The 24,828-nt window shown below is 43.5% G+C and overlaps 1 protein-coding gene across 1 annotated transcript in view; it reads left to right on the top strand.

The window, feature by feature from the left end:
* Positions 1-24,516, top strand: part of LOC119968746 (A disintegrin and metalloproteinase with thrombospondin motifs 5) — a 41,499-nt gene extending 16,983 nt beyond the window's left edge. The window contains exons 5-8 of the mRNA XM_038801411.1: positions 954-1,137; positions 7,573-7,748; positions 13,659-13,834; positions 17,249-24,516. Of these exons, the coding sequence (XP_038657339.1) occupies positions 954-1,137; positions 7,573-7,748; positions 13,659-13,834; positions 17,249-17,807 (1,095 nt within the window). The 3' untranslated portion in view covers positions 17,808-24,516. The remainder of the gene's footprint in view (positions 1-953; positions 1,138-7,572; positions 7,749-13,658; positions 13,835-17,248) is intronic.
* Positions 24,517-24,828: the final 312 nt, after the last annotated feature.

Genomic DNA, 24,828 nt, shown 5'->3' with positions numbered 1-24,828 from the left:
GGTTCAGCGGATATGTTAAAGTAGGAAAAGGAGGGAAGCGTCAAGCCAGGTTTCCTGGGCCTGATTACCATCTCCATAATCTTGTTGAAAACAAAGTGGGCTCAACTGAGATGTCCATCCTATAGAAAATAGCCCACCACCACTTACACATGCATGAAATGGTCCGCATGGGTGAGGTCTTGGGAGGTAAGTTGACTCCAAGAGAGGGGCATTCAAAATTGAACAAGACAAACTAACAGGGAGCACTGCCAGGCTGGCATAGGCACTGGCAGTGCCCAGGTGCCAGATTGGCATTGCCAGAGATCAGGTGGGGTGGCCTTACCAGGTGTGGGGGGGACGAGGGAGTGTTCCGGGGGCCCACCCAAGGTTGGGTGGGTGGGGGCGTTGAAAATGGGGTTGGGTGGCCGAAAGGGCGGGGATGAGATCAGGACAATGAGACAAAATGATGGCCCAATCTGCGAGGTGCATTTGATGCTGGGCTTGCCAGCAGGAAATGACTGTAAGTGCAGCCTCAGCAGAGAGAAATTCCCGAGGCTAAAAAGAACGGCAAATTGCCATTGAACAGCAGGGGTACGCCTTGGCCACGCAGCTGCTGAAAAACATCCTGTTAAACGTGCCTAAAACCAGACATAAATTATTTCCAGTTAAATCGTGCCCATGGTGTTTATACGCACAGCAAACTGTCAATTAAGTTGTGAACCTGATGGTCCAAAACAGAGACAGAGTAGAATTACTCAATATGGACAGCAAAGTAGAAAGTATGCCTCCTAATAGAGGTGAACGCCACATTGCAGTATCTCTCATTATAGTGATCAATCTGGCTGTGGGTTACCATTCTCTAGTGCCAGGAAATTTGAAAATCCATAGAGGCAGAAGCATTGTCAACACATGGTTAATTCCTCCCAATTCAAATGATTTTTTTTGATTTACATTTGTTTTTCTTTGTGTTGCAGGCCTCAGCCAATGGAAACTGGGGATCGTGGGGATCCTGGGGACAGTGTTCACGGACGTGTGGAGGGGGCGTGCAGTTTGCCCATAGACACTGCAACAATCCTGCTCCCAGAAACAGTGGCAAATACTGTGTGGGGAAACGTGCCATACATCGATCCTGCAATGTGACGCCCTGTCCACAAACTGGTACGTCTATTCTATCATCATTCTTCATCTTATAGATTAAACTACACCGATCTGGCACAATGCTTCTGCTCAGTTTTCTCTCCTTCCCCTTCCTTTCCTCAGGCTCTTTCCTATAGTGGAATACAATTCCTAAGCAGCTGGCAGCTTTCTGGTACCTCGCACATGTAACCTTTCTTGGTACACAATATCTGTGGGCTCACTGTTAGTCAAAGGCTGAAGCTGATTCCATTTTTCATTCAGTATTCACACAACTGCACTTTCCAGCAAGGTCATCAAACGCAGGAACCCTGACTGATCTCCAACTTTCCCCACACTCCCTACACCTTCCAGCCTGGGGACATTGAGGCCTATTGTGGTGCCCCATCTGTTACTCCAAATAAGATCACGCAAATTGCCCAACAAGCCAGGATTGAATTTGAGACTTTTTTGGTCTGCAGAAGGTGTCACCTGTGCCCACCAAGCCTTTCGATTAGCTTGCAAGAATTTTAGTAACAAATTAACAACACATGGAGCAACAAATGGAAATCAACAAATTAATTATTTGAACTGGCATGCTTTAACAGTGTGTGTGGACAATGCTTCTGCCTCTATGGATTTTCAACTGTGCTGGCACAAGACCAGAGTGGTGTTACCAAGAGTCAGAATAATGAGAAATGCTGTAACGTGATGTTCACCTCTATTAATACAAAACCTATTGTCATATAATGATACCCTGTTGGACCCGGATTTCTCTCTTTAAAGTATTTAAGACCAATGGGCTGATTTACAGAACTATTCATAGTATTGCTTCATCCACATTGACTCATTCTTTTTTGCCAGAACTGTATATATATTCCATCACGCCCCCACGTAAACTGCCATGGAGGCAGAATAATACTCATAGTCAGATCCCAAATTGTCTTATCCCTTAATGCCATGGCATCTCCATGTTTTCACACCTCACTCTCTGTCAGCATTCAGAACTTTCAATGTTTGCGGCCCATCAGTTTGCTGGTGCTATTCTGTTGAAGCTGTTTTCATTCAGTCCTCCGAGCAGTGATTCATCCTTAAAAATTTTAACATACAGACTAACTTTCTTTGTTGTGTCCTTCCTCAATCATACCATCAAAATTAATTTTTTATCAACAGGATGACTGGAAAAACAGTTGAATTTGGCTGCACCAAGGGCAAAATGACACTGCTTAAGTTTTTTAAACCATTTCTGATGGTGAGCAGCCAGGCTGAGAGAAAGCTAACCAGAAATCTAAAAACATACAGTAAGAGTTTCTGCAAGCGTTTGAAACAGAAAAGAGCAACTAAAGTGAGCATTGTCCTCTAGACAGTGAGTCTGGGGAATTCATAACGGGAAATAAATAAGTGCCAGAAGCATTAAACAGATATTTTGTGTCTATCCTCCCTCAGAGTGGAAGACACAAAAAAAATCCCATAAATCCTTGTAAATCAAGAGGTGAAAGGGAGCAAGGGCTTGAAGGGATTATTTCAAGGGATTGAAATAAAATCAGATTTTTTTTTAATTCATGGGATGCGGGATAGGGCAGGTTTAATTGTCCACCCCTAAATGGGCAATAAACGCTGGTCTAGTCAGCGATGCCTAATTCCCATGAACAAATGGGTTACGGGTATAGGGTGGATACGTGGGATTGAGTAGGGTGATCATTGCTCGGCACAACATCAAGGGCCGAAGGGCCTGTTCTGTGCTGTACTGTTCTATGTTCTATGTTCTAACAAAGAGCAGAGATTAAGGATAAATGGGTAATTTTCAGTTGGCAAACTTTCGCTCATGGAATGCTGCAAGGATCAGTACTGTGCCTCAACTATTTGCAATCCCTATCAATGATTTGGATGAAGGGACTGAACGTATGGTTGCCAACGTGGACCAGCCTTAAGGGCACCTGGAGGGGTCACCCAGGCTATTGCATGGTTAGGAACAGGGCAGGGTGGCACCCTCCCTGACACCAGGGCATCATTGCACTGCCAACATGGCACCCTGGCAGTGCCACCTGAGCATGCTGACAGTGCCATCCTGATCTGCAAGGAGACTTTCCTGCAGGCAAGCTTCAGCCTCTAAGTGCGGCCTCAGCGGGGAAAAACCTCCGAGGCCAAAAGAAACAGCACAGTGCCATTGAATAGCGGGATGTTTCTCGGTGCTTCAACCGCCAAGAAACACTCCGCTAAACGCACCATTCAGTGGACTTTAACTTCAGTTAGGTGAATTGCGCCGGTTATTTTATGAAGCAAAGTTAGACAGGCTGGGCCTATTGGAGTTTAGAAGAATCAGGGTGGTTGCTGGTAGGGTATTGCCCCTTGTGTGAGCGACAAGAACCAGGGGACTTAGTTAAAAACTAGGGATCTCCCATTTGGGACGGAGATGAAGAGAATTTTTCTCTTGAGGGGCGTTAGTCTGTGGAATTCTCGTCCCCAGAGAGTATTGGATGCTGGGTCATTGAATATTTCTGAGGCAAAGTTAGATTTTTGATTGACAAGACAATCAAATGTTACAGGGGGTAGACAGGAAAGTAGAGTTGAAAGTATGGGCACAATCAAATCAGCCATGATCTTATCAAATGGTGAGCAGACTCGAGAGGCTGCACAGCCTACTCCTGCTCCTAATTTATATAATCATTCGTCATGCATCTTCTTGTGTTTGTGGTGGGTGACTGTTTCACTAGGCTAATAGTTGCAATACTTCTGGCCTCTCACATTCTCTTCCAAAAAGCATTATGCCTCATCATCTCTTTTTTTGCCTTCAGAAGACTCATAATTACCTTTCTTTTTTTCCTGTGCCTTTTGTTTGATCCCTCTGCCGAACAAAAAAAAATTAGAAAATTCAGCTGATGATTGCAATTCATCCCACTGTTGCACATCTAGCTGCAAAAAAAGCCCTCTCAATTCCTTCAATTCTTTTTTTTTTCATTTTTGTTCCTGTTCCTTTTCTCTGAAGCTCTGAGATGCAAACTATATAAAAAGCATTGGGTATTAACAACTTGTTGAGCCTTGAGCAATCAAGGGTTTTATAAAGTTGCTAAAAATGTCACCTACTTTCCCATTTCTCAATAGATATGTAGTGGTGCTGAGCTACCAGATCCCTAAAATCTGCCTGTGCTATGTTAGTTGGTGTCAACCATGGCAAGAACAGAACTGGTAGAATTGGACTCAGTGTCGCGGGACTAGGGAAGGGAATAAACAATCCACTCACTGTCCCTGGAAATGCACTTGTGGACATTAGACAACGAGAATGTTTTGCTCAGCTCCATGGCTTTCTCCCTTAGCTGAATGAATGAAAACTGTGCTATATTTGTTTAACCCCTTCTCATTTCTTGCTTAAAAAAAAATCAAAGTGCTGTGCATACACTGAATTCCTTATTACATGAGCTAATTCCATTTATGCATATTGCAAGATCCCATGGATAGTAGAATTGAAAGACTGGTTAACTTTGGGATGGTGATATTTATTGGCAGCCAAGTTTTGGCCAGGATCCCAGCCCTCCTTGCCTTCTTTGAATGAGGTCAGAAGATCTTAAGCATTTCTCAGTATGAGCACCCAGGATCTCAGTTTAATTTCTCATTAAAAGACGACACCTCCTGCAACCCAGAACGTGATTATTACTGCACTGGAGTGTGGATCTTGAACCTATGACCATCAGATTCAGAGAATGGTATGTAAACAGATGACATCTGTGTGGCTGGCCACTGGTGGAAACATACTGTTTGAGCAGGAACTTCCTGTGAACTGCTCCGTCCCACCACTATCACTTTGCTCAAAGTGTTGCAAAATCGTATTTGTGTCTGAGGGGCTTCCATAGCTTAGCAGCTATGGGAAGTTAGGGCAACAGGAAGTGTACTGAACAAATTACTGGCCGTTGGCTGCATCGAAAGAGGAAAGGAAATGCACCTTCAAAATTTCAACCAATTCATCTTGCAAGTTTAGTATCAGCCCACTTGGAACATATTCCAGCCATCTCACCAATATTTCCTCCAGTTGGAATTTGCAAACAAACTCCACAAGCAGTTAACCATCTCATTTGCAGCAGCACGTATAATACTAACAGGGTAGAGAGAGAATTTCCAACTGTCAGTTGTTCACTAGACATTGTGAATGACATTCCAACAAAGCAAGGGAGGTGACAAAGGGATCACTGAGTTTCCGCTCGCGAAATTCCCAACAAAACCCAGGATACCACGGAATAGCCAGCTGTTGATCTCAGCTCATTATCCAGTGATTTGATTTGATTTGATTTGATTTGACAGGCATATTGACAGGGTTAAACGTCTTAGGAAATAACATCCTAATGATCACATATTGTCATGAAGTTTGTAGCCTGATAATGCCTGTACTATCAGGCTGTATTTGCAGTATATAATGTAATGGAAAATAGTTTGAGGTGAGTAGTGCATAAAATGGTTGGGATAAGCCCAGGTTTGGCATGTTTTGAACGATGGATTTCAGATCTGGCATACCCATCTCACCAAAAGGAATCTGACTGTATGAAACAAAAACAAAAGTATACCAAGGTTTTCAAAACTGCCTGAAAATATGAATTGATAGATAATCAGAGCAGACTTTCTGAAGAAATTTACATTTGCAAAGAAGTTAAATTGCAGTGTATCTTGTAGATCTGCACAGAAAAAGGAGATAAGGAGTAATGGGGTCACTCATCTCAGAGACCCAAAGCTTGTTTGGACTCTTCGAAGCATTAGTGGTGGCTCGTGTTTTGAGTCTGCTGACAGATCATGTTAGTCTTGGCGTCTAACGACATAGTGTCTGAATGTAAGATGCCAGAAAAGTGAATTTTTTCCAGCCTACTGTTTGCATGACTGTACTTTATATTCTGGTCATTTTGCACTTCCAAAACTGTGGAAAATATCAAAAGTCATGCTGTGTGTACAAAGCAGTGAGCTGGAAGAATATCACATGCTGCCTGCATGCAGCATTGTGTGGTCAATTTATCCATGAAAATACGAGTGAGTTATGTGTGGAATGAAGTTTATCAGGAAGAGAGCTCAGAGGAAACTCATACTAGGGTTAGAAAGTTTGGAAAGGACAATATTCTGGAATGAGAGAATAAGAATCGGAGGGGAAGCTAATACTCAGGAGGGGCATAAAAGTACAGAGAAGACTCAATTATTGGAGAGGCTTGGGGAATATAAGGTTAGAAAGTGCAATATTGGACGAAAGGTTAGTTGGAGAAACCATCGTCAGAGAGAAGGCAGTTAGGAGAATCTCAATTTTCAGGGCTACTTGAAGGTAGCAGAAGAGAGGACAACAATATTAGAGAGGGCGGCACAGTAGCAGTGTTGCTTCGCAGCGCCAGGGTCCCAGGTTCGATTCTCGGCTTGGGTCACTGTCTGTGCGGAGTCTGCACGTTCTCCCCGTGTCTGCGTGGGTTTCCTCCGGGTGCTCCAGTTTAGAATCATAGAATTTACACTGCTGAAGGAGGCCATTCGGCCCATCGAGTCTGCACCGGCCCTGGAAAGAGCACTCGACCCAAGCCCACACCTGCACCCTATCCCTGCAAGCCAGTAACCCCACTAGACCTTTTTTGACACTAAGGGCAATTTAGCATGGCCAATCCACCTAACCCGCACATCTTTGGACTGTGGGAGGAAAGCGGAGTACCCGGAGGAAACCCACGCAGACACGGGGAGAATGTGCAGACTCTGCACAGACAGTGACCCAAGCCGGGAATCGAACCTGGGACCCTGGGGCTATGAAGCAATGTGCTAACCACTGTGCTACCGTGTCCTCCCCCCCCCCCCCCCCCCCCCCCTCACAGGTTCCGAAAGACATGCTGTTAGGTGAATTGGGCATTCTGAATTCTCCCTCCGTGTACCCTAACAGGCACCGGTGTGTGGCAACTAGGGGATTTTCACAGTAATTTCATTGCAGTGTTAATATAAACCTATTTGTGACAATAATAACGATTATTGTTATTATTAGGAAGGCTGGAATAAGGCTAGGAGGCAAGTTAGGAATTGGAATATTGGAGTAGGTTAGATGAGAAACCTATTGGCAGAGAACAGAACAAGAGTCAGTAGTGAGTGAATCCAATATTGGAGGAATGGCTCCAGCTAGGAGATGCCTATATTGGAAAGGATGGAGGTAAGATTAAGTGGTGAGCCTAACAGTAGGCAGGAGGAAGAAGCAAACAGAGCATGAGCCAATCATTGGATGGCACAGTTAGGCTAAATGGGGAGACCAAGGGAAAAACCTTCTTTATTATTTCCATGGAGTAACTTTTCATTCTTACTCAACTAGCGCCGACCTGGTTCATTAGTCATTTCTCTCACACTCATTTTGGTTGGTGTTGCAGTGTGTGAAAACCACTTGATGAGTGTGTGTTGTGCCATATTTAAGGATGAACTATTCCGTAGTGATGAAGAACAGCCAATAAATCCAATGCACTGATTATTTTTTTAAATCTTGAATTCAAATAGGCAAATCTTTTCGACATGAACAGTGCGAGGCACGGAACGGCTATCAGACCGATCCCAAAGGAGTCAAAACATTTGTGGAATGGGTTCCGAAGTATGCTGGCGTGATCCCTGCAGATGTGTGTAAATTGACCTGTCGAGCAAAAGGAACTGGATATTATGTTGTGTTTTCTCACAAGGTAATGGTTTGGATCATGAGAGACTATCCATTCTGTTGCCAGAATGTTCAGAGTGTTCATGTCTATGCACAAGAACCAGCTTCACATGAACGTCATATCTGGAGGCAGCTTTAAAAAGGATGTGTCTCAATGTTAGCAGCACAAATGTCATTTTAAAAGTAATTACCTGAATTTAGAAGCGCTTCTCCAGGCTCCACTTCAGTGCCTGAGACCACGGATGACCCCGGATCTGCCCTTCCTTCCACACCCCTATTACTTTCCCCTTCCTTCCAGATTCTACCTGAAGGCCACTGCTGGCAATGCAGCTGATCTTTTATCCTTTTTGGCTGCCTATGGGATGCTCAGAAGCCACGTCTTAGCTGACCACTCTCATATAACTGTGGCCCTATACCCTGTATTAGGTGTCTCTCAGGCTACCCATTCCAGCACTGGGATTGTTGCATCAGTAGGCCGGAATGAACCAATTTCTAGATCTCTGTGTCCATTTGTTGGCTCATCTTTCTTGGTACGGGGTGGTTCATTGGGTTGGTATGCAAACTGGCTTCAGCCCAAAATGGTGAATTGAGCCTCTTCTGACTGCTGACGGAATCCCAAGCAATCCCTCGTGGGGAGACGCTAGAATGAGAGGGAACAGTTTAAAATGAGGGGTTTTCTATTTAAGACGATGAGGAGGAGGAATTTCTTCTGTCAAAGGGTTCTTAATCTTTGGAAATCCCTACTCCAGAGAGTGAGACAGACTTTTGATCTACTAGAGAGTCAAGGGGTGGGATTTTCCACACTCCCCGCAGCGTGTTTCATGGCAGCGGAAGCAGCCCGATTCCACTGCTGTCAACGGGCTTTCCCCTTCTGAACCCCCCCCCTGCCAGGAAACCTGCGGTGGGGGTTCGCCATCGGCGGAATCAGAATATTCCACCAGGAAGAACAGCCAAGAAATCCCAGCCAAGCTTTATGTGGGGCAGGCAGGAAAATGGACTTAAGGTCATATTTGGTCAACTGTCATTTTATTGAATGGCGGATTCAGCTCAAGGGGCAGAATGGCCTACTCCTACTTCTTATGTTCATGAAGTGAGTTTGGAATGGTCTCAGCCCAATCCCAGCCCATGATTTGATTCTAAGTGGCAGTCGTGCACAGAAATTCCACAGAGGAAAGTCATAGAAGAACCCGAGAATGGTTACAGCATAGAAATAGGCCAGTCCCTTTCCCCAGCCCTTTCCCCACAGTCCTGCATTTTCTTTTTTTCTTCCGGCAATTATCCAATTCCCTTTGGAGAACTATGATTGAATCTGCCTCTGCCAAACTCTCAGGCGTTGCATTCCTAACCATCACTGTGTATCCAATTAGTCCCCGGGTTGCCGTTGTTTGTTTTACCAGTCATATTAAATCGGTGCCCTCTAATGGTCAACCCTTCTGCCAATGAGAGCAGTTTCTCCCTATTTATTCTCTTAGAACCCTCATGATTTTGAACACTTCAACCAAATCCTCTCTCAACCTTCTCTTTTGGAAATGGAAATGAAATTGCTCTATGGTTGGGAGTTAAAATATATGGTGGAAGATATAATTGCAAATCTGTTTTATAAAGATGCCATTTACATGTGGCACAGTGGATAGCACTGGGACTGCAGCGCTGAGGACCCGGGTTCGAATCCCGGCTCTGGGTCACTGTCCGTGTGAAGTTTGCACATTCTCTGCATGTCTGCGTGGGTTTCACCCCAACAACCCAAAGATGTGCAGGCTAGGTGGATTGGCCACATTAAATTGCCCCTTAATTGTAAAAAAAATAATTGCGTACTCTAAATTTATAGAGAAAAAAAATAAAGATGCCATTTAGTGCACTTCTGTGGTTGAAGGAATTGATATCTGACTAGTGCTACAGCTAACCTGAGACTGAATTATCTTAATGCTGGGTCCCAAATTCAGGATGAGTTCCATTCCTTGGCATTGACAACTTTATAAGCCAAATTTCTTTTTCGCAAAATGAAACCTCGGATTCAAATAAGAGAGTCTTGAAGTATTCCCCAGAGCTTCTTATCAGAAGAGTTTTGATGAAGCAGAATGCGAACAGTTGCCCACAGATTGGCAATTAGCATATTTCTACAGCAGAAGTTACATGCAATCTAGAGACCAAAATGACAGGATCGTTTTGGCTCTTCTCACTTCGAATTGAAGAAAGCATCTTTGGTAATGACGCTTAGAAAATTTAAGGTATCATTGTAACAGGCCGCGATTCCCCCTATCCATGGCCAGCTGGAAAACCAAAGTGATTCCCACTGGTGCTAGGAGCGACCTCGACATGCCATGCAAAGGCACTTGGAATTTGTTTTACCAGAATTGGGTTTTCTTTACCATTCCATGATGCTCCGGGGTCCATGCTGGACTTGAGAGGGGCGCGACCTAATCTCTCTGATAGGTCTCACATCTCTGATATTGGAGCATTTTTGCAGGGCGCCCTATTATCAAAAAGCTGCTGAAGCCCCCACCCCCGCCCCTCCTGGATAACTAGCAGGACACCCTCCCCTCTGAACCCCCCCCTTCAGCTCCCCAACGCTCCCCCATCAGCAAACCCCCTTTATACCCCTCTCATCCCCCCCCCCCCCCCCCCCCCCCCCCCCCCGCCCGCAGTCCACCTTTCAGGTGTGGGGGGAGCATCTGCTCTTTCTAGGATGTACTTGAGAACAAAGAATCAGTTTCATAAAATAATTATGGTTATGAAAACACCTGCTCCCCTGAGTTAATGTGTCCCTGGAGAGCTATATAAATAAACAATCCAAACCTTCCCTTTGAAACTTCCTCGACCTGTCAATCATAAAGCATTTAGCAGGTAATGGGGCATGAAATTTAATGTAAACAAAGCTCTCAGCCTTCTAGGCATACGCACAGACTTCTATACTTTAAAGGGCAATTGACTGCGGCTAGTGGGCACTTCAAAGGTTCCCACCAATTCAAAGGGATTACTTCTACCTTCATCTCACAGTCCTTTAAACTTGACATACTGACATTTTTTTAAGGGTTTAGGGGTACAGATGGGATCATTTCACTTTATCATGAAAGATGTGTATTTCTGAGGTATTGAGTGACTGTTTAAAGGGTTTATGGATGCAGATGAGGTCACTTTCACTTTATTACATACTGACTGACTTTTTAAAGGGTTTAAAGGCTGCAGATGGGTAGAGCAGCCAAATGAGCCCATTTCCAGGAAAGACTCCAGCATGAGATCCTCCAGCCCAGCACAAGCCCTGCTAACCCCGACCTCCTATGAAGGATACCCCTCAGCACCCTGGTGACAATTGTTCAGAGGGTACTTGCCACCTTGATACTCCTCAGACTGGAAGCCACCAGATCCATATTCCTCAAGACTTTGCACCAATTCACGCAAGCGGGACTCTCAGCTGGGGGCGCTAGAGCATCCCTGTTGGAAAGTGAATCGGGCATCCTGGCCATAAATGAGAGATAAACCAGATCTGAAGAGGTATTTGCATGGTCCCACCAGTCGGGGCGGGAAGTTCAAATGGGATATCAGGAAACCAGTTATGGCCGGCAGGGTGAGCTGGGAGACTGGTTTGATGCCCAGCGCGAATCCCGATTTTGCCCTGACAAGGGATTCAGCGGGCTTTCGGGAATCCTGCGGCTAGTGGGCGGCCCTGGAGAATCCGGCCTTCATGTTTCTGAGCACTTTCTCGGGAGGGCTAGCATGTATTTTGTTGACGATCGGTTTTACACATTCCCTCCTCTCTCAATGTGAAACATTAATCTGTAGCCACAATTCCAGTCAGATACCCAAAATCAGTACTTTGCATCGGTGCTTTTATGGAGCTTTGTGCTTATTGCTGTTGGTATCATACAAATGGGGGCAAATGGTAGAATGGTTCTGTATGTGTGTGGCTCAGAACTAATTTCCAGTTTATCTGGGTGTTCATAAAAGCGGAGAATAAGCAACCAACTTAAATGTAAGGAAGGAAAATTGTCTTGGAGAGTTACTGAACTGTCTACTTCAGTCCTCATTTTAATGCCGGGATTCTGGCCGCACAAACATAAAAACTTAAGAAGATAAGAACTAGGAGCAGGAGTAGGCCATCTGGCCCTTCGAGCCTGCTCTGCCATTCAATGAGATCACGGCTGATCTTTTGTGGACTCAGCTCCACTTTCCCGCCCAAACACCATTATCCTTAATCCCTTTATTCTTCAAAAAACTATCTATCTTTATCTTGAAAACATTTAATGAAGGAGCCTCAACTGCTTCACTGGACAGGGAATTCCAGAGATTCACAACCCTTTGGGTGAAGTTCCTCCTAAACTCAGTCCTAAATCTACTTCCCCTTATTTTGAGGCTATGCCCCCTAGTTCTGCTTTCACACGCCAGTGGAAACAACCTCCCCCCATCTATCCTATCTATTCCCTTCATAATTTTATATGTTTCTATAAGATCCCCCCACATCCTTCTAAATTCCAACGAGTCTACTCAACCTCTACCTCCCAGTCTACTCAACCTCTCCTCGTAGTCCAACACCCTCAACTCTGGGATTAACCTAGTGAATCTCCTCTGCACACCCTCCAGCGCCAGTACGTCCTTTCTCAGGTAAGGAGACCAAAACTGTACACAATACTCCATATGTGGCCTCAATAAAGTGCTGCCTGCCATGAGAATCATAGAATCCCTCCAGTGCAGAAGTAGGCCATTTAGTCCATCGAGTCTGCACCGACCCCCTGAAAGAGCACCCTACCGAGGGTCAGGCCCGCACCCTATACCCATAACCGAACTTGCCTTTTTTGGACACTAAGGATTAATTTAGCATGGCAAACACACCTAACCTGCACATCTTTGGACTGTGGGAGGAAATCAGAGCACCTGGAGGAAACCCACACAGACACGGGGAGAAAGTGCAAACTCTACAGAGTCATCCTAGGTTGGAATTGAACCCGGGTCGCTCGCACTGTGAAGCAGTGGCGCTCACCACTGTCCCACCATGCCGCCCTTGTCTGAGAGGGACTCCTGCCTGCCTCGTCCGACCTATGTTGAACGTGCTCCAGGTTAAAATTGGCATTAACTATTTCATAAATTATTCTTCCATGATCGCCGCATTGAAAACTAATCTGCATGTCTCTACTTGATTTTCGCCAAGGAAATGCCATCCCTCTCTCAGACCTTTTATTACACTGAGCTGGCACCGAAAACCCAACTTTAACGTCACCTACTCACTAATATGTGATTTAGCTCTCTTTCGCTCCTCTTTTCGATCATAGTGCTGTTCCTCACAATAGACCTTGGCTCTTTATCTAAACTTTACATTCGCAACTCAAAAGCATCTGTAAGCATTCACAGCTCTGGAGGTCTCTACAGATTGCCCAGAAATTTTACAGGAGCTGAACATAATTCTGGCAACTAGCTGCTCTAGTACAGAGGTTTTCTTGTTTGACTCAATTATTTTTCATTGAGCTTTACAGGAAATCAGATGATAGATCTATGGTATGTTATATGACCAACAGTCAGTATGTGACATATCAGCTGAGATAATACCTGAACTAAGGGCCCAAGAGCTAGATTTAAAAGCTAAATCCTTCATATTCCACCTTGCGCCATATTATCCTCTTATCTATCCAGGAATATCCTTGCTCACGTGTGGCAGCTCCCAATTTCCAATCAGGTTGTCAACGGGTTTCCTGACTGAATTATTCCACATTTATTGACTTTGAACATCTGGGCCAGGATTTTCCGGCCTATCGTGGCAGGACCGGCCCTGGAAGATGTGGCAGCCCAGACAAAAGTCCACTGATGTTCGTTGGAACTGGACAATCCCAGTGGAGGGCAGGGGTCGAAAAATCCGCCCTTACCATCAGCAAGAGTGACCCGAATGATCAGAAATGTAAAAGCTTCCTTTCTAGTTTGTTGAGTATTATTTTGCTTTGATCCCTAGGTAACAGACGGAACGGAATGCCAACCGTACAGCAATTCAGTATGTGTGCGAGGGCGTTGCATCAGGACCGGCTGTGATGGTATAATCGGCTCCAAGCTGCAGTATGACAAATGTGGAGTCTGCGGGGGAGATAGTTCCACCTGTGTAAAAGTATCTCGAAGTTTTACCAAGAGAAGGTAAATGGGAACCTATACATGATGTTAGGTGGAATTAGTGTCAGTGATATTTTATGAGCCTTTATAGCGTGCTTATGTAAGATTTCCCTCTGGAGGCATTAACACAATGGACATCTTTCTAAATCTATATTTAATGGGGATAGATGTTCAGGAGGGATGTTGGAACTGGGAAATGAAATATGATGGGCGGGATTCTCCTTCAGCGGAATTGTCCTAGCAGGGTATTCACGCCCGTAGATTTCCTGATGGTGTGGGGTGGCCACAATGGGAAACCCCATTGGCCGGCTGCCGGGACAGAGGATCTCGCTGCCGATGGGGGCACACCGTGCCAGAAAACGAGTCTGGCGGGACGGAGAATCCCGCCCGATCACTTCTTTTTTTCCTACATTTCTTCTCAGCTCTACTTTCAGTTCTAATGGTCCTTTAGGTGTAGTTCCATGAGCACCAGCAGATTTCTAATACCTTTTCCAAGCTACTGTTCTTCTTGTATAAGTCTAGACTCTGACAGTTAGCAAGTAGATTATTTGACAATAGGAGTGCCATTTGAACAAGCTAGGTTCTGTCCTTACCTGACATCTACACAGACACACATTCCAATCGTGCTCTGTGCATAACAACTTTTTTCTTCCCCGAGAACTTTTAGGCTAACACGTGTTAACATACCCCCTTGAAATTTAAAACAACACTTTATTTAAAATGTACCAGGGCTCAGAGTCAGTCTGGGAAAACAGTGTAGTGGGAGGGTCAGTAACAAGACGGGACTTTGAAAGTCTGCTCGGTGCCACTGTGGGTTAGCCATTCAGTAGGAGCCAAGTGTAACTGAAGTGGCTCGTCAATTCAACTCCCCAATGGACCCCAAACTCTCATAAAACAAGGACAAGAGCTAGGATCAGACAACTCCAAAGTGCAGGAAGCCCAGTATTTCAATGTATTTAAGATAAGTTAATGAGCAGTAATTGTCAGGAAGAGAGGAAATGCTGTTTACAACAGCAGTCTCCAAATATTTCCAGCCCTGCCCCCTGTGGTTTCCTATTGACCCTACATTTCTCTAGTTGTATTTCTGTTTAATGTACATTTCAGGCACTTAGTGGGTAAGTGGACCGACTACATGATGCGGCACATGATGTACAGTTCGGAAGGCTGCAAGTTCACTTTGTAGCCCGTCCTGAATTAGCTGACCTCAGCTGGAGAGTCCATTTTACCAGCTAGAGAAACCATTTAACCTGAGCTGGGAAGCTTCAACCAATTTGTCTGCTGCATGGAGACCAGGCTGAACCTGACAGCATTTAATTTTTTGTAACATTCTCCTAAACACTGGAATTTCCTGTGTTTTAACCCAAAGGAGAAGTCTTATCCCTGATAACTGTATCGTGACTTCAAAAGCAGAATTCCCACTCCTGATCACCATCTAGAGGCCCACCAGGCGGAAGGCGCAGACAGAATATCAGCTGTGATATTTCTTCCAGTCTGATAGTCTGAAGCTCACTGTGTGGGCCCATAAACAGTAGTCACTGGGTCACCGTCAACATACCTAGAAGTGTCAGTATGAATCGGAATGGGACACTGAGTAATTACGTGATGCATTCTTAATGATTTGCGTCTGCAGAGTCAGTGGGTCAGTAAGAGTGTAGGTGTGCACCTAACGAGTTTTGGGGACTATAGCACTGCTATGACGGCCTCTGTGACTTAACTAAGTAGAGAAAGGGTTAAAAGCTGTTAAGCAGTCCTGGAGGCATTGAAATGATCCTCAGTGGTTGATTAAATTGTTAAAGGCCATGGTGTTGTTCTCTGCAACATTGAGGCAGGTTAACAGAAGGGTTAAGCACTCGCATTCTGAGCAAGTCTGTGTGGTGCACTTTGGCCAGTACAGAGTTTATGGAACAGAGTTTAAGGAAATTCCAGTGTTCAGAGGAATGCTATGAAAATAAATGGCAGCAGCTTCAGACGGGTCTCCGCACTATGGCAGAGAAACTCGTTGAAGCATCCAATCCCTTTAAGGCTGATCTTTAATCTAAATATAGCAGTTAATGAGGCCACAAGGTCATCAAAGGTTACATCATGCTCTGGTGCAATCCGAGCTTTGTAACACTGAGATACACAAGGTTGAAAACCAAGAGGCTTTCAAGACACAGACGCAGAGATGATAATCTCCTGCACCTGAATGAATATCTGCCTAATGTTGTTAGAAATTCTGTTCACAAACATGCGATCCAGATGTGCAGCCTAGCTAGTGTTTCACTCTGCCTCATAGGCATTCACATGTTGGGCCACTGAAACTCTCAAAAGCCAAATGCTACCAGCCGTTCAACAAATTTAGTGCACCAATGTGCAGTTCTCCAGGCCAGCCAACTCTCCCACTCTTTGGTGGGACACTAATGCTTGAGGCCTTAACCACTAACCCGAGGATCTTGCACGTATACAGAAAATGACAGTAATTCCTGGAACTTCACTTGTCCACTCACACGAGAAAATGGAATAGTTCTAAAGCTATTCCAGCACTCACAGCAGTCGTGAAAGATATCTAATATGACTATTGCATGGAGATTACATGGGGCTTACATTGTTTGAAATTCCTTGTTCACTACTTCAACAGAGGCCATAGGTCTTTGTTTTGAATGAGTGAATGCACCCCTTAAAGTGGTATGAGTGGTAAGCATTTGTGCAGTCCTTTCGAATGCTGGAAATTTTAGGCACACACACCCCATAAGTCTCATTCATTCGCACGATATCACCATGAATGCCATTATTTCATGCTGTGGACATAGCATTGACTGAGAAGTTCCTACAATCAAAATAATGTAAACCAAAGCAACATTAGATTGTATTGCCGTATAATTACAGTGTAAAAGTAGAGCTTTATTATATTGTCGAAAACAGCTGGGTCCAAGCCTCTCCCCCACAATTCCATCAATATTATTGTAAGAAGTCTTACCACAGCAGGTTAAAGTCCAACAGGTTTGTTTCAAATCACTAGCTTTCGGAGCACTGCTCCTACCTGATTCACCCGAGGAAGGAGCAGTGCTCCGAAAGCTAGTGATTTGAAACAAACCTGTTGGACTTTAACCTAGTGTTGTAAGACTTCTTACTGTGCTCACCCCAGTCCAATGCCGACATCTCCACATCATCAATATTATTGTGAGAGGAATAACGGATCCTTTACATATTGTAGGACAGACCCTATATGTATTCTAGAGGGGATGGAAGATACTATATAGATTGTAAGAGAATAGCAGACTCAGATTATATTTCAGAGTAACAGGCTTGGTGTACATAGATCATGTATATTTGACGGGGAAATAACAATCAAGGAAAATTGCATAAATATGTATTACATAGAAATAATAAACTATTGGCAATAAAGTAATCTCTTTTCCATTGCAAACTTCATCCTAGTTTTTTTTTTTGTTCCTTCAGTGTGGGGTACAGAGAGGTAACAAGAATCCCGGCAGGCGCAACACATATCAAGGTGCGGCAGTACAAGCCGAAGGGTCAGCAGAGGTTCACTGCCTATTTGGCGGTTAAACGGAAGAATGGGGACTATCTCTTCAATGGCAAGTACATGATCTCAACTTCAGAGACAATCATTGATCTAAACGGCACTATGCTCAACTACAGTGGCTGGAGCCAGAAGGATGACCAGATGCACTCAATGGGTCATGGCCCATTGAAGGAGCCACTGATAATTCAGATTCTTGCCACCGACCCTGGGAAAGCACTTGACGTGCGCTACAGTTATTTTGTTCCAAGGAAGCAGGTGTCCTCGGCCAATGAGAATGCCATCAAGACTCTGGCGGCACAATCCAACCTGCCCAAGTGGATAACAGGACCCTGGCTGTCATGTTCCAGAACCTGTGATACTGGCTGGCAGACCAGAACCGTTCAGTGCAAAAATGGCTACGGAAAACTGACAAAAGGATGCCGCCTCTCCCAAAGACCATCAGCATTTAAACAATGTTTTCTGAGAAAATGTTAATGCACAGTTGCCATTAAGAGTCTTTTTTATTTTGTCATTTTGTTTGGTGTTTTGTTTTAATCTAACCTGGAGAAAAGGATGGAAAAGATTGCCAGCACGTCTTGACATGAAGCAGACAATGCTGTGAAATTGAGGACAATCGAAGCATGGGCAGAATATGTCTTGTGGACATAAGTGCACATCTGGTTTGCACCACAGTGGGAGAGCTTCAGATGTATTGCCCCAGACTAGTGAGAATGGGAATACAGACGATCATAACATCTTGCATGTCGCCTACCTCAGATGCATCCTTCAGCAACACGGAAATGAGATCCGTCGAGCCACCCTTTCCATGGATACAAGATGGTGCATTGATTCCACAAATCTATCCATCCCTCCTGAGGAATCTGATGTCAGCAGCTTCGGCACAAGTCTGCCGTCTGTTTACACATTTGTTTTACCTTGTTCTCTCGCGGCCGTTCAGTTGGAGCCAGTGACTGATTCTTGGGCATTCGATTGAGATGGTGTAAGGAATGCTGCAGTCTCGCTCGTTCACTCTTGCTCACATGACAGTAAAACAAGCCAGCTGGCTGGAGAGGGGATTCTAAGTATCCAAGAATGGAAAGAGGAATCAATTGTGCCAATGAGCATACAGCATTGTCTGGACGCTAGGAGGAACCTGTGCCACATTGATTGCAACATCTCATTCAAGTGGTCATCACTACAATAACTAGAGGAGATCGTTAACCACTCCTAACAGACTCTCAGAATGAATAGTTGAATGAAACGTGATACAATTCTACTTGGTAATAACAAATTTGATGCAATAGAAGAGCAGAATGGCTGCACTGTTTAGAATTCTGTGGTGAAGAGGATATAATTAATTATATCCTCCTATGCTCTTGATGGATCAAGGACTACTCTGCCTAGTTCTAATGTCTGTCTGTAATGATGAAAAGAAGAAATTCTAGCACAGGACTTTTCTCCAAAGTTCATGCTTTTTCCAGAAAATAGGGTTTTTGTCAAACATCCAAAATTAATTATTATCTCAAATTGCTACTATTAACTTGAGTGAATAGCTATCCCTAAGTTAAATTGCACACCAATGACCCATTATATACTCTACTTGGTAAGCTAATTATCTGATGTTGCAGTGGAGCAAACCACCGAGGAGAGTACCTTTATGTTTGAAAGGAAAAATGGTTTGTTTTGTACACATATAGGGCAGGATTCTCCGGTCCCCCAACCAGGTGTTTCTTGGCAGACCACAATTCGTTGGCAGCGGGAATTTATCTTTCCGCTGATTTTCAATGGGATTTCCTACCCCACGCCACCGCGAAACCCACTGACAGGGGTGCGCTGCCAGTGGAGAAAGTGAATCCCAACGTTTAGAGGATTCCGGCTATAGTTTCTCAACAGTGTAATCAACTATGCCATGAGCTTGCAGGAATAAGGGATTAATAGCTAGTGTGGTACTTAGAAATTAAAAAGCAGAACTTCATTTTAAGGTTGCCACTCGGAATTAAGGGGCAAAGGAAAGAATGGGTTCAGGGCTTTAGTTTTAATTTTTGCTTTGCCCAAAATGAAGCTTCGTCAAATGCCTTGACAACATCATTAACTAATGGTGCCACAACACGAGAGACAGCAGCAAGTGGCTAATAAAAGAAATATTTTCAAATGAATTGACCTTTCCAGTCCAGTTTACAACCTCCTACAGCCACCTCAAAAGCCAGTGTCTATTTTCAAGACTGGGCAAGTGGCAATTCTACTTCAAAAAGAAACAACGACAAAAAAAAACAAGTCCCAAAGAATCTGTGCTTTGCAGCTCTGAACTTGATGGAGATTTCTAAAGGTCAATAGGTCATTCATGGAATGGGATTTGCTGACTCGTCCACCTGCCAATTCCATGGATTTAAAAGAAGGACAAGTGGTGTTTTGCTTTAAAAACAGCTGATCTTACTCAATGATCTCATATGCTCCGCAATGGAGTCATTCAGTGTGTTTCTGATTAGCTATTTATAATTTCCATGGTAACTAGCAAGCCAATGCTAGAAGCTATCTAACCAGAAATTAAATGCAGGCGGGCGAATGTGCAATTTTATAATAAACGTGTTTCCTTTCCTATTCTCCTTCCTCCCCATCTTAATTGAAGCTCAGCTACCAGGGCAGTTGTGAATGGGCCAGATCTAGTTCAGAGTTTCCTCACTTCCAAATGACTCAGTTAATGTTAACTCTCAGGATGGATCTTCGCTGCCAAAGCCACATTTTAGCCCATCCCTATTTTGCCCAAGAAGTAGATGGTGGTGGAAGGCCTCCTGTTGTTTTGATAGAGCAGGGTGGTATGCTTGGCCACTTGAGAGCCAACCATGTTCGTGTGGAATTGGAGTCAAGCACAGGTTAGCCTGGGTAAATGCAGCCAGTTTCCTTTCCTGAAATGTGTTCAGTAAATAGTTAAGTTTAAAGGAAAGTCCAACACCTTCATGGTAACATGCAGTAATACCAGCTTTTTATTTGTAGATCCATTTAAAAAACTGAATTTAAATTCGCAAGAAATCAAGGGGAGATTCTATTTTATTATTTGGATTATTAGGCCAAACCTCCAGGATTACTAGCCCACTAAAATAACCACTACACCAAATGCACAAAGTAGTATTGAATCATAGAAATTAAAAGGTTCCTCATGATGAACCAGTTGATCTCAGGTGGAGCAGCTGTAAACATAAGAACAGGCATGGGTTAAAAAAGACTATCCAGTCCATTAAACCCATCCCTCTAATATCCTAACTTCCCCAAATGTAATGCATTTTACTGATATATTTATCTCTATTATCTTCTTTATAAATATTTCCAAATGTGTATATATCCCTGTGAGTAAGGAATTTCCTTCTTATATCAGTGAGATATTAGCATGGATCTCAATTTATCCAGGCTAAGCAGGGGAGATTTTGGCACTTATAATCCGATTGAGCCTGATTGAGTAACCAGCCTCAAGTACCAGCCTCCCCGGACAGGCGCCGGAATGTGGCGACTAGGGGCTTTTCACAGTAACTTCATTGAAGCCTACTCGTGACAATATGCGATTTTCATTTTTCATTTCAAGTGATGGGATACTCAAAGATAATTTTTCTTGGAAGGTTGAAATGAATCAATCGCCCCCTCTGCACCTCGCTCACTCTCCCACATGCATGAAGTCCTTGTACGCTTCCAAATCATAGTTGATTTTTGTGTATGCCATTGTTGCAAATGATTATTTTGCTTAAATAGCACTTTGGTATGATACAGGAGAAGAAACGTTTTCTCAGGATCAGTCTTCAACCTTGAGCTGTGCTTCAGAAAACTATAATGTGCAAATGCCTTTTACTTTATTCCTTATCCAATTGGATCGAATTGTTAACCAATGCTTTTTCCATGTAAACAGACCTAGTCAGAAGCTTCATTGGCCTTTGTGGTTTGACGTAAGACAGCAGTCTACATTGCTCAGGTGCTGAGGCATATCTCTGCTCCCAGAGGAACCCCAGCACTATATTAAATAGAGCAAACCATAGTGTCTCGTATCAGTGATGAGTTGAGCGAAACTTCATCTTCATCCATATTTGCTGTTTGTGTACAGAGTTCATTGCTTTTAGGGTCTTCATGTACAGTAGCCAGAACTTGTTCAGCAATGGCGGGATTCATTTTGAATTGGAAATCTCCCACAATATGGCTCAGTTAGTTAAATATCTACAGTCTGCATGGTAATTACCTGGGCCAGATTTCATGCTTGTCGTGCACCCACAGGCTCGGAAGTGGCGTAATGTGCACTGGCTGGCCAATTAACTGGAGGAGAGGAGGAGCAGGGGGACACAAGGAGGGCAGGTGCTAAGAGAAGTGAGGATGCAGGCGGGAGTTTTCAATGAGCTCCCTGGAGGCAGACCGCTGATGTGGAACTGCCTCGGGGAGATGTAGTATTGTTCCAATGAATTTTGCACAAAACATGCCATATACTTTTTCTGCAATTCAAATTCAAGTAATTGACAGGAGAACTCATAACACCTCAACCTTCAAACAGCTTCATTTACTTTATTTCATCCAAAACATTTTAATCTGCCTTGGATCACGTATGAAACAAAAGTATGAAGGCTGCCTGCCCAATTGGCCCATCTGCCAACTGTAAAAGTGCACAAGCCACGGAGAACCTCTAATAATTGCCTCCTTAATGGGCTTTAATACCCGCTTAATTGTAGGCAGGCACATTTCCACGTGCACCCACCATAACGATAGCGCAAGGGCAAAGACATAGGGATGTGCAAGTGATGTCTTCTCGTGTTATTTTATGTAAATTCGAGCTAGTCATTCATTCAACATTAATTCTGGCCCTGGAAGAGAAACTGTCTCCGGCCTTCCTGGGATAAATATGGGAAATTCAACCAGGGTTCCCACTTCTGACTTATCAAATAAATATTGCTGGGAGCACTAATGCCCTGTAAATGAATAACATTCAAATACTCAGTGTTCAGATTCCTAAATACTGAATGGCCACTTAATTGAGACACCAGTGGATCCACATTCCCACAGTTTCTCCCTCTCTGTACAAATGATCTGATGCTGTTACCTTCCACCACGGCACTTCCTTTTTCCTGAACCGAGGATTTCACCCCCACTGTGGTTGACAGGATCCTTAACCATGTCTTCCCCATTTCCTGCACTTCCTGTACTCTTACCCTCTCCCCTAGAGCCACAATAGGAGGTTTCCCTTGTCCTCATTTTCCACCCCACCAGCTTCCATATTCAAAAGATCATCCTCTGTCATTGCCACCAGCTCTAGTCTGATGCCACCAGTTCGGAGCAAGTGTCATATTGGACTCTTAAGCATTAACTCTGTTTCTCTCTCCAGAAATGTTGCCAGTCCTGAGTTTTTTCCAACACTTTGTTTTAATTTCTAGATTCCCAGCATCCGCAATATTTTGCTTTTATTACCCGTGGGTGCCAATGAGTGAACCTTTGGCTGAGTAGTAGTATTCCTTTCTCTGAATCAGCCGGAACAGTTTTCATTACTATCCTAGCAAGTACCAGCTCTAAAATCTGGTTGACATCAGTGGGGTGCGGACCACTAGTAGATGTGAGGGCATAGGACTAACCACAAAATCAACTGGTTAAAAGAATGGCTGCAGCCAAAAAGGGAGCATCATATCACAGCCTGTCTGGCTGCTAATTAGCCTGCAAACCCTTCCATTGCTTCACACTATTCTCCAAGGGAAAGAGTTTGAAGATACAATAACAACAACATCCAGAGAGTGTCGATTGCTTTCAAGAAAGGAAGAAGGGGAGGGAAAAGGTTGGCAGAAAAGGGACAGAAAAATAAATTAACATTTGAAGAAATGGCATTTGTGACTTTTAAGGCTATTTGATTGACAGGTATTGATTGATAGGCCAGGTATAAGTGATTCTTTAGCTTTTAATTAGGTGGAAGTCAAAATCTGCTCTCCATCATCATTTAACGTTTAAACATTTACTTTCCTGTGGATACTGTCTGATGACACACTTGGCACATTTAAATAATAGGGCAGCTCTGACCCCAGCAGAGATCATGCGATCCCAGATAGAACAAAAGACTCTTCCAATTCCCAGAGAGAAGTACAGACAGCCAATTCAAAACCCAGTTTATGGGCCCAGGTGAGGGGAGATGAGGGGAAGCATCAGTCTTCCCTGCGATCCTAAGTGCATTTTCCCTGGAACACTTGAGCCACAAAGGTCCAATAATCCTCAAGAGGTTATCCGTCTGCTTTCCCATTGTGTGATCCTGGGAGGGGTTGGGGACCCCCGATTCAGTAAAAAAACAATGGGTGGCAATATTCCAAAATCTAAGATGTGTCCTACTCCTACACATTTTTGGAATCAAAATGACCAGAACTCACACTCTGCATCTTCAGTTCAGTGGAATCAAAGAGATAATCCTTTTCTACAATGTATAGATTTTAATTGGATCTCCGCTAAGAGGGAGAAAACATTCCAGTGTAAATTTAAATCGTGAAAAAATGTAAGGCACAGCACTGAAATAATTTATTTATGTTTGTACAACTGGTGTGAATTTGATGAAACAGTTTAATTTATTGTTATTTAATGTGGAGAACACCAATCGTGCAAGTTTTTTGAAAAAAATTTGCTGTTGTGTCCTATTGTACAACTGTTTAATTTATGCTTCACTCCACTTGTGAAAGTTCAGTATATTTTTTAAATATGTATGTTTACATAATGTACAGCACTGGTTGCTTTGTGTACTATTGTGTTGTGCTCTTTCCTCGTGTAATTATTTAGATGCTCTGTGCATTCCTCATGAGGGAAGTTGCTTGTCTTTTTTTAAGAAAAACTATCAATTGACTGAGGCAATACGTCAAATGCATTCTAATTCTTGTTTCAAAATATGTAGCAATTGTGTAATGTATATTAATCATGTCCAGAACAAAATAAAATGCAAAAACTTGCAGGATTACAGAGAAAGGGCAGGGGAGTGGGACTATCTGAATTACTCTTGCAGAGAGTTGGTGCAGACTCAATAGGTCTAATAGCCTCCTTCTGCACTGTAACTAGTCTATGATTCTTGGAGGTTTTTTAATCAACTATTTTAAGCACATCAGTTATTCTGCAATGTATTGTAATGATATTATGTTGTCTGTAACTAATGCTAAAATTCATCTTTTTTAATGTGTGTAAATTATATATTCCCAAATGCAATTTAATTCTCACAATTTAATATCTGGTGTTGTCTTGTTTAATGGTTGAACTTAAAAGACTACTTCAGTATTTAAGTTTCTTTCGGAGGTTTAGTTCATTCCCCCTCTGGCCTGTCTCAAAAACAAAGAAATCTGAAGTCATTGCTTTAAGGAAAATGATTTTAATTTATGGAGATGAAGGGAAGAAACAATGACTAATCTTTCAAAGTAGTAATTACATTTTGCTAAAAGAGACCAATATGCTCAAACTTCCTCTGTGCCACATGTTGTATGTATGTTTATATGCATATGACTCCATGGGTAAGACGTTCATTGCCTCTTATAGATCCAAC

This window comes from Scyliorhinus canicula, chromosome 7 (assembly GCF_902713615.1).
Source record: "Scyliorhinus canicula chromosome 7, sScyCan1.1, whole genome shotgun sequence".
Classification (NCBI taxonomy): domain Eukaryota; kingdom Metazoa; phylum Chordata; class Chondrichthyes; order Carcharhiniformes; family Scyliorhinidae; genus Scyliorhinus; species Scyliorhinus canicula.
Note: the sequence above shows the minus strand (reverse complement) of the source record. Positions and strands in the feature narration are given on the sequence as shown.